This window comes from Pectinophora gossypiella, chromosome 1 (genome assembly GCF_024362695.1).
Source record: "Pectinophora gossypiella chromosome 1, ilPecGoss1.1, whole genome shotgun sequence".
Classification (NCBI taxonomy): domain Eukaryota; kingdom Metazoa; phylum Arthropoda; class Insecta; order Lepidoptera; family Gelechiidae; genus Pectinophora; species Pectinophora gossypiella.
This window is the reverse complement of record NC_065404.1, coordinates 5,480,910-5,490,978: the sequence shown is the minus strand read 5'-3', so window position 1 is coordinate 5,490,978 and position 10,069 is coordinate 5,480,910. Positions and strand designations below refer to the sequence as shown.

The 10,069-nt window shown below is 36.8% G+C and overlaps 1 protein-coding gene across 1 annotated transcript in view; it reads right to left on the bottom strand.

The window, feature by feature from the left end:
- Positions 1-1,005: 1,005 nt before the first annotated feature.
- Positions 1,006-10,069, bottom strand: part of LOC126378045 (alpha-tocopherol transfer protein-like) — a 63,921-nt gene continuing 54,857 nt past the window's right edge. The window contains exons 4-7 of the mRNA XM_050026175.1: positions 5,716-5,866; positions 4,202-4,395; positions 3,273-3,451; positions 1,006-2,860 (exon numbers count right to left, since the gene is read on the bottom strand). Of these exons, the coding sequence (XP_049882132.1) occupies positions 2,692-2,860; positions 3,273-3,451; positions 4,202-4,395; positions 5,716-5,866 (693 nt within the window). The 3' untranslated portion in view covers positions 1,006-2,691. The remainder of the gene's footprint in view (positions 2,861-3,272; positions 3,452-4,201; positions 4,396-5,715; positions 5,867-10,069) is intronic.

The following is a 10,069-nucleotide window of genomic DNA, read 5'->3' as shown; positions in this document are numbered from 1 at the left end:
TTGTATAGCCGAGGAAAAGTAGCTGCAAGGAAAACCTCGGCACAGGGCCCCAGACGTTTTTACTATATTAAATATAGTTGTAAATGTTTGTTTCCTTTTGTTGGTTGCCTGGAAGAAATTGCTCTAGAGCAATAAGGCCGCCCAAATTGTACTGTATTCATGTGTTATGTCTGTTTGTTGAAATTTTAGTTCTGTGCAATAAAGTATATTTGATTTGATTTGATTTGATTATAAATATAGTTGTTACATTTTAACAAGACTAAGAAGTAGATAAATTTCACCAGTTCTAATAATACTCTCATCCATTTAATAGCAGAGGCTGGCTTTGAATAAAATCACGGTAAGGTTGGTATGGTTTTATATTTTGTACTGATCTATTCTTCTTCTTTGTCGTGTGAGTCAATGACCAATCTTACCAACCCTGTGCAAGGATTTATTGAACAATCGAAAGCCCCTATTCATGTAACTGAACCATTAATATTAGTCATTGGCGATAAAAGACAAGTCCAAGGACTCCTTCCCTTGTCATCTGGACAAAGTCACGTACTAATGTTCATGACATTTCCCATTTGGAGAACTCGTATCGGTCATCGACCTTAAAGAGTGCACGACGGAACCGACAACCGCCAGCTAAAAGCGTAGGGTAACCGCATTATGAAGGGTCTATTTCATTTATAACGTAGGTATTTCGTATTGAAATTAAGTACATAATTCATACGAATGTTATGACAGCGAAAGTAACACTTGCGTTTGTAGATAGGTTTGGTTCCAACGATTAGTACGCCATCTATATATCTTTGCCTTTGATATATTGTAACACATAACATAGCATTATTATACCTGTATCACCCAACGGTAGGCAGATGTTTACAGTGTATATTTTAGGTACCTATACACCTACTAATAACCACGTACGTTTGAGTCCCAACTAACAGAGAGTGAGCTATAAAACGTATTAAGTATGTTTAAGTTGCAAATATTTTAAGATTAAAAAAAACACAAATATGTCATAAAAATGTTTATTGTACGTCATAGGCACTTCATAGCTAAGTAAGCACATCGAGATAAATCTAGTTTAATGCTTTATCAATGAAAAAATGTTTGGTAATTGTTGCCTAAAAAATATTGTGAATACACAACTAGTTACACTAAGTAACGCATAGTTATGTAAGTAGTCAATATTTCTTGCAAACAATAACCAAACCTTTTTTGAGTGATAAGGTATATAATTGTATAATACTATATAGTAAACACCTAACCAATTTTAATCTAATTTTGCACTAAATTAAATATTGATTAATCTAAAAGTTATGCCGTTCGCTGAACGTGTAGTCATATCACAGGTTTTTGACGAATCGTTTGTCTTATCCATGCTAATTTCTAAGAATTACGAATTATAAAGATAAGTATTAAATTATTAACAATTATCAATAATATAACGGCCTCCATGGATTCGATTCCCTTGACTTCCGTTAGTTTCGTGAAACTGTTCCTGGTTAGTTCAGGAAATTCCTAGATGAAAAATACAATGACGATACCATGCTTCGGAGGGCACGTTAAGAAGTCGAAGACAACAGCTGAGACAGCTAGCGGGTCGACAGCGATAAGCGCTGAATGGGGGAAATCGGTGACTAAGACGGCGGGGTCGGTATTGGGGTTCTGAAGTTTTCGTTGTCGCGAGCTGATTAGCCGCCTCTATAGTTAGAGTATTCGTCCTATGGCTCCAATCTTTATATATCGTTTTGGGGTATATGGCAACACAATAATATTGAGAATAATAATATTATACATGATAATTAAAAAAAAAATGTTCTAATGTTACAAAGACCGTAACATAGTTTTCAAATCCTATTTTTAAATAGGTACCTAATGAATTAATTATAGAAAATGGTAGGAACAATACGTAGAAATGTGGTAAATAGGTTTGATACTAAATCCTAAGCAATAATTAAGTATAATGGATAACAATATTTACTTAAGTATAGTAAGACAAAAGTTAAGAGCATAAAATGTACCAAAACGCCCATTGAAATTACAATTAATCTTAAATAATACATTAGCAATAAGTAAATAATATTTTTTACAAAAGCAAATGTTAGGTATATTTATATAAAGATAACTTATATAATACTGGATGCAAATAAATAATATAGTCGGTGTTATGAATTGATACACTGAATAATTATATGCGTCGCGTTTTGTCCTTGTTCCAACTTTAATTTCAAGACTAATCTTGCCTGCTTACAATCGAAGAAATAACTTGGGCTGAAGAAATCCGTTTTAAATATAGGCACTAACCAAACTAGGGATCACAAAGTGTTTTTTTTATTATATCCCCACCGGGACTTACTGATGTAAGTAAGTAGTCGTTACATGAGCCATGTCAGGGGCCTTTGACACCAGGGTTGATGAGGTTGGTAATTCACCTCACAACCCACACGATAGAAGAAGAACTACATAGAAGCTACCAGCCCAATCTACCATGCTTGATTTAAAAAGTAATATCGTTCTATTAACAATATTGATTAATTGCCAATAAATTCTCTACATGGCTGAGAAAAGCTTTGAAGGAAAAAAATGATGTTACAAAAAGATCAAATCTGTTAATAAAAGCTCAATTTCCAAAATGTCATGTACAAAAATGGTCCCTAAGTTACTAAGCTTTAGATACTACAACTGGACACAGTTCCTTCAAGATAATTTTAAGCCTTCGTCTTTCAACCGCCTGACGAGGTCCGGATCCACCTCCTCTTCACGAAACTTGTACCCATGAGCCAGCAGTTCCTTGCCAACCTCATAGTTCTTCCTCAGCGACTCTAACCAGATCGTCCAAGGGTAGTCAGGCCATATACCGCCATATCTGTAATTAATTCATCGAAAAAAAATCGAAACATGTGTCACGAGTTTGTTTTGTACACATCTTCAGAAAAATACAAAAAATTGAGAATGAATGACATTTTACCGTTAGTGTTATAAGGTTTTTAATTTTTAATATTAATGTTCGAAATTCAAATTTAAAATTCAACTAAATGATCAAAATACTTCATAACATTTGCTGTAATTATTCACCAGACATACTTTCATTGAAAGGAAGTATTGAATCCGTTGCTCGGTAGTTTTTTTTTGTCATAAGCTCACGACTACATTGCCTATTGGGCTAGTCAGAACTACATTAATCGCAAGATGAACTGAGTACCCACAAAATATAGGAGTAGAAAAGCGCATAGTACTCGTATCAACGAACATTCAAATGTAGTTACATTCAAACTTACCTTTCTGGCAAATGGTCAGGATGGATGTGTTTATGGAGCGACGTGACGTCATGGCCGTGGAAGTAGATGCGCTCGCGCATGGACGAGTTGAGCAGTGGCTTGAAGATGTTGTAGATCTTGTCGAACACCCATGAGTGGTTGATGATGTGGATCGCGAACGTCGACGCTGGGAAGCTGGACTGGAATTTAAAAGGTAGAACATTATTTTCTATAACAAACAGTTTGTTCTCGTGTGTTTTTAATATCGTCGCCTCACAATAAAAGCCACGTAAGCACTTTTTTGACAAATCACATTAAAATGTGATTTTCCTCAACAAAGCTACCGCCACTTAACGCCCTCTCTCGTCTAATGTCCCTCTTATTCCTTAGCGGCTTACGGGTGTTATATATTGACACCATAACAAAAACTTTGGGAAATAATTCAGACCATGATTCTGAGTTAATATCCAGTGAAATTACCTCCCGGAAAATTGTTGAAAATTTTATTGTTTTTTAAATTAATTGCCATACTTTTACGACGAAAAGCTCTACTTGATATCAGCTCAGGATCATGGGCTGAATCATCCCTCAACATTCTGCATAAAGTTATTATACTTCGTCCTATGTTAATGTGCAAATTATACCGAATAGTACAACATAGAATAAACAGTTATTATACTACCCAATTGTGTGATCCAATCCATCGGTTGCGTGATCGGATTGTGTAGTCTAATAGCAAATTGGTGGGCGTAACCATGGTAACCACGATCGCGAGCGAAAATAATAGAGTCGATTTTCCCGATCTCGATGCCAGCCCTTAACGCATCGGGCTAGGTAAATTAGCTAGTATAATAACTACATTTTCTTCTTCTGCACACCACACTATAGAAGAAGAAAAAGATAACCATTATATCTACGTGGAACGAGTGCAACCAAACAAAAATACTCACAACCAAGAGTTTAACAATTTTGGATGCTACGCTGGGTGTGATCTGCCAAGCATGCTGGGTGCCGATGTCTTCCAGGTCGAACAAGGCAACGCCGCCGAGGATCTGAGTCCTTTGCTCTAACAGACCCAACTCCAACGCCATTATCGTGGCTCGGAACATTTCATCCACCGATATAGCTTTTGGGTCCCAGCGACCTGGAAAGGAAAACAAAATTTGTTTCAAAGAGGGAAAAGACCAAAAAATTCTGGAGTTCATCTCCTTCTAGAGCTATCCCGTTTTCATAGGGTTTCCGCTTTGCTGACCTAACCTAAATACTCAAAGAATTTGAAAAGTTCTGGAGTTAATAATAATTCATTGAAATTCAAATTTAAATTTAGTTTAGGTTGTAATGTTGTTAATAAGTAGGTTATTAAAAGAGATGGCACTGGTAAAATCATATTTCAACTTTGACTACTAATAAAACTAATCTCTGTTTACCGACGACGCCCTAAGCCGAAGATCGCGCCCAACTGGGCACTCTCAGTGTCCTGTTGTCTTAAATTTTGTACCGAGTTGTAACCCTCAGCGCTCCCTATTCCTCCGGCCAAGTAGTTAATGGCATCTGCGGCAAATCTACAATAAGTCACTTCAAAAAAAAGTGTACTGTTGACCCAATGATAACATGTTATACCATCGGAAAAAAATATTAGGTAATGGGTAAGTCTAATAAGTACGCCTAGTTACGTTTTAGGTGTCATCATCATCAGCCCGCATCATCCCACTGCGATGGAAATATCCATCATACATTTTGCCTTTTTTCGTAGGTATTGCATTTGTTTTTGCCTATCGTTAGGTGTCATATCCTTTTATTATTTATTTGTTTAATAATGTATTGTACATACAAGCACATAAAAACAATTTTATTACGCATAACCATCAAAATATTATACATTTTTCACATGCACATGTGAACTTAAACATGTTGGTACTAATGAAACGTACAACAAGACGCTAAGCTCATAATATAACCTCGGTCAAACAACTGACCTTCTTTAACACACAAGGTCCACGAAACTGACTGTTTAACAATTGCAGAGTGCTGCAATATGTTACATCATTAAAACAAGCAGTATATTATGCATATAATAAAATATTATGTCACCATCTACGAAAGAGAATAAAAATATTACAATAATGAACTAGAACATAAGAAAGGAGCATACTTAGAAAATATATATCCAGGGTGTTAGTGATATCGACCGACAGGAAATTCCACTTGATATCAACTCAGAATCATAGTCTGAATCATCCCCCTCAGTATTCGTGTAACTACTATACGTACTTACATCAGTAAATAGTAAACGGGACCAACGGCTTAACGTTTCTTCCGAACCACGAAACATCTGACTATCAGACAATCGGGCGATCAGCCTGTAATGTCCTCACCAGACTAGGGACCACAAAGTGATTTTTGTGATATGTCCCTAACGGTGAACCATTGGACCTCGGAGGATCATGAAAGATATGACACCTACCAAGTCTATAAAGCAGCAACCGACGTCCATCTTGATCTCTGTACGGCGGCACAGACATCACTTTAGCGTCTCCGATGTGTCGCAAATCCATGGGATACACGTTCTCGAACAATTCTGGATTCTCTTCTTTGAACTGGTAATAGTTCACCATCTGCAAACAATTAATGAAAAATAAAATAATTATTATCTCCCATCACGTTGGTCTAACAGAAAGCTCGGTGAGGCGTGGGCACTTACCTATAAAAAATAAAAAAGAGTTTATTTCGGACAAGCTTACTATGACTACCCTTATTCAGATATAGTCGTGAGCTTATTTGTTGTGTCAGATTAAATTCAGCAAAAGTCGTGTCAGATGTTTTTAGCTTCTCAATAATAACTCCGATACCAGGGTTAGTGCAATCGGTCATGGAACGTTCATAACTACTGTGAAGGTCTCACTAAAACCAGACGGGACTTGAACCCGCAGTTTTTATCAAGCCGGACCAATCATATTAACCATTTACACCATCGAATCCTCATCCTGATCATGCGAATTGTCTATATCGTCATTACGCAGAAAGCACACCCCTGACACTTCATACACGAATTGAAGGCTGTCGCTGGTGGGGAGCGGAAAGTTACCATTCTATACGTAGTATTATTCCTTATTATATGCTGAAAGGTCTACTATTTCTTAAGCCATCCTTTATTAGTCGGTTCCCTCTTATTAGTCGTGTTCGTGTAAACAAAGTCGTTGAGGTCCTTGCACTATGCAACTATTGGCTGACCTACTATTTTTTGTTTAAGTTCCAAAGCTGTTTATTATTTAAAAATATCGACCGATAAACACCTACTAAACATCTAAAATTAGCAACCGCAAAAAAAAACTGGTTTTCTAAAGCGGTCTAAAAGTGCTCCGAATTATGTATACGCGGTTAGTAGACCCGCAAACAGCGGGTCGTGTCAATATTTACGGAAAGTGCTATATATAATGTGTTGTATTGTGTTATTTATAACAACCTACTGATAAATAATAATAGAAAAAAGTCTGTCAATGTGTTGTTGGTTCATTTAATCACACTTAGTACGTCATCACTAATATAAGATGCCATGCTCTTATCAGTGAAGCATTCTCCATGATACTTCTTAGGGAAAAATAGGGCATTGGTTTCCCTCTTGCCTTGCCCCGCAGTACTCTATCTGACGCGAGTATGATGGCGCCCAGAGTAGTCTATATCAAAGCTGTAATAGGACTCCTGTCCTCCGCCTCTGAATAGTACTGATAGTTACTGCTGCCCTCTGTCAGGTTCCAGGTTACGGTCCCTGTGACTCTCCTCTTCCGTGCTGCATTGCCGTACCGATGGCTCTGCCGTTGAGGTCTTCACTCGTATCCCTGGTTCTACGTTATACCCCGTAGGTCTGAGTCCCTATTCAACCTTAGCTACCATCTCATCTCCGGTCTATTGAAGTCAGGCGCCCACCGCCGCGGCATATACGCGCCGAACAGGAATTGCCCCAGTGGAGGGCAGAGAAGGTAACTCTGTCACCTCTGGGGCCGGGTTAATGGTCTTGTATGAAAGTAGGTAGCGCACTAAAATGTCTACGCACAGATGGGCCGAAATCTTGACATGGGTTGACTTGTATGTTTAAAGTGTGCGTAGTATTCCTATATAAAAAAAAATATATATATTTTCTGTGAAATACAATAATAGGAATGTTTTTTTGGCTGAACTCTCGCATTTATACGAAATCAATATATGTAGGTACCTACTTAAACTGAAATTATGAATGAATAATAAGTTGAATATGTAATTGTAAAAGATAGTTCAAACTATTCTTATATAGCACTGACAAATTCAAAGATTATCGCACACATTTAAATCAGTTATCTATTAATTATAATACTTACAGTCCATTATCGAAGCACGTGTTAACCACACCATGACACGTGTATTGTTACCCACACATAATATCATAATCAACAAAAAATCCTTTCATAGAACATTTAACGTCGTGTTTACAACATCCTACCTACTTATTTAAAAAAAACGTATTTATTTCAAGTGACATAGAGTACTTTTAAACTTTAAACAAGTATACGTAGTTTGCCTATGAGCATTTCAAACTCGTTTTTATTTATGTCACTGTTGCATAAGTGTACGCAATTTACTTGCATGATACTTATCTATTTAGTTAACTGAGCATAAAAGCCAGGCTATTTATAGCGTTTATATATTCATTTTTATACAATTTTAGTCCGCGTATGTTAAATTTAAATAATATATTATTTCATAAGAGTTGGTTTCATCATGGTCTACTGATATGTATGGTGAATGATGAATGATGATATTTTCGTTTCGGTTTAGTCGATGATGCACCCTGGACACTGCATACAAAAATCACATTCTGGCCGTGTGCCACCTAACGTGCAAGTGTAAACGAGACATACATAAACTCGCGCCTATTTCCCACCGGGGTAAGCAGACTATGGAATTCCATTTGCTTCGATCCTGACATACAACATAAGACAACTTGCTAATAATTTGCATTAAAATTGAACCTAAGATAACTGCTTAATAAAAACATAATGAATACAATTAATTAGTTCAGTGTTTTTTTTTTTAGTTCACGTGAAAAGCCCATTTATTTATATTATGAACCTTCATTGTTCAAATTTCTTGTTAGTGATTTGTTTGGTAAATAAATAAATATTTACTGATTATTATAAAAGCATCTTTTGTAAGTAGTACTACTTACTTAAGTAAGTAATGACGGTTAATTTAGGCACTGTAACATAACATAATATAACAAATACATTATTGCACAAACAGGAAAAAAACAAAATACAAAACAAAAGAGAAAATTGGCAGCCCTCAGACGTCACACACACAGTAACTTGTGCGTGTTGATAATGGTGGCAGGTAGGATACAGAAGGGGTGCGGTGAACATAGCTCGGCGAGGAAATGGTGCGGGGAAAAGAGTTACCGTTCTATACGTAGTAAGTATTATACTTTATTCTATGTACTTAAATTACATGTTTACACAGTAACTCCTAACTTGTAAGTTTGGTCCCGTTCATATTCATATTCCGGGAAAGACCGGACTTTTATGTTAACATTTTCTCTTAACAAGTGGTTGGATAGGAATGTTTTTGATTTAAATAATACTTAAACCTATTTTTAGCATTGACCCATGATAACAACCCGAAACAGGAAACAAAACGATTTAATTCATTTGCGATATAGAAAACCGTTTTCCATTTAAGGATATCGTCCTTGAGTTTAATTTAGACCCTTTGCTTTTTAATACGTATAAACAGGACAACATTCATTTGTTATAAAATATTTATCATCATACAAATACGCCAACTCACTAAAAAAACTTAAAGGAAATAATAACAAGAAAATAAAGAAAAGAAGACATCGCAACGAATCGATAAATTAATATAAGGATGACACACTGTCGGGAGCAGAGGATTTGGATGTGGCAGATTCTATATACAGGATCCAGGATCCAGGGTACTGCGGGGCGGAAGGCAAGAGGGGAACCACTGCCCTATTTTTCCCTAAAAAAGTAGCATGGAAAATGCTGCACCGACAAGAGCGTGGCTTTTGAATTTATGATGATGAGATCCTATATATTAATAAAGAGAACTCGACCGGTGTATGTATAAGAAAGTCAAGAACCTATCAGACCGCAATTTAATCTAGCCTACAAGCAGTGGGAACTGCTGAGCAAAAGCCCCCCTTCTTCCTTCCATTTATCGCGGTCCTGTGCGTATTCCGGCAAGCGTACGGTCACGAGCATTAATATGTATGTCACTTTGGTATCATGTCACTTTAACTTTTTTGACAAATTGAACTGTAAGTCTCACTAAATGTCAAATATGTTAGAGCGACAGAGTCCTAAAGTGGGTACATTATATTATTATTGCTCATGACTGTACAAGTCGTCACGCCATCTCCTTCGATGTCTATGCCTGTACCGTCATGAGGCACCCAATGCGTGACGATCCGTGCCCACCGCTCAGGGTGCATGCGACAAACATATTCGGCCCAATCCCACTTAACCACTATCGAGCCGCAAATAAATCTGAAAATCCGAACCTACGACAATGTCACCTTAGGTTGCTTCTTTATATAAATGATAATTATACATATAGTACAAAAAATCTGTCTATCTATTCAGCCTATATCCACGCACTGCTGAGTTTAAGCCTCACGTCTTTCACGTTATATGATGTGTGTGGGTACTGTGATGTGTGTGGTATAGAAAACAGTACACACATTAACAAAAAAAAGATGTAAAAAAGGTGTGCTTATCTCAAAAAGAGATCGCTTCCAGCCAACCTTGTATGGTATAATAGGTGGTTTT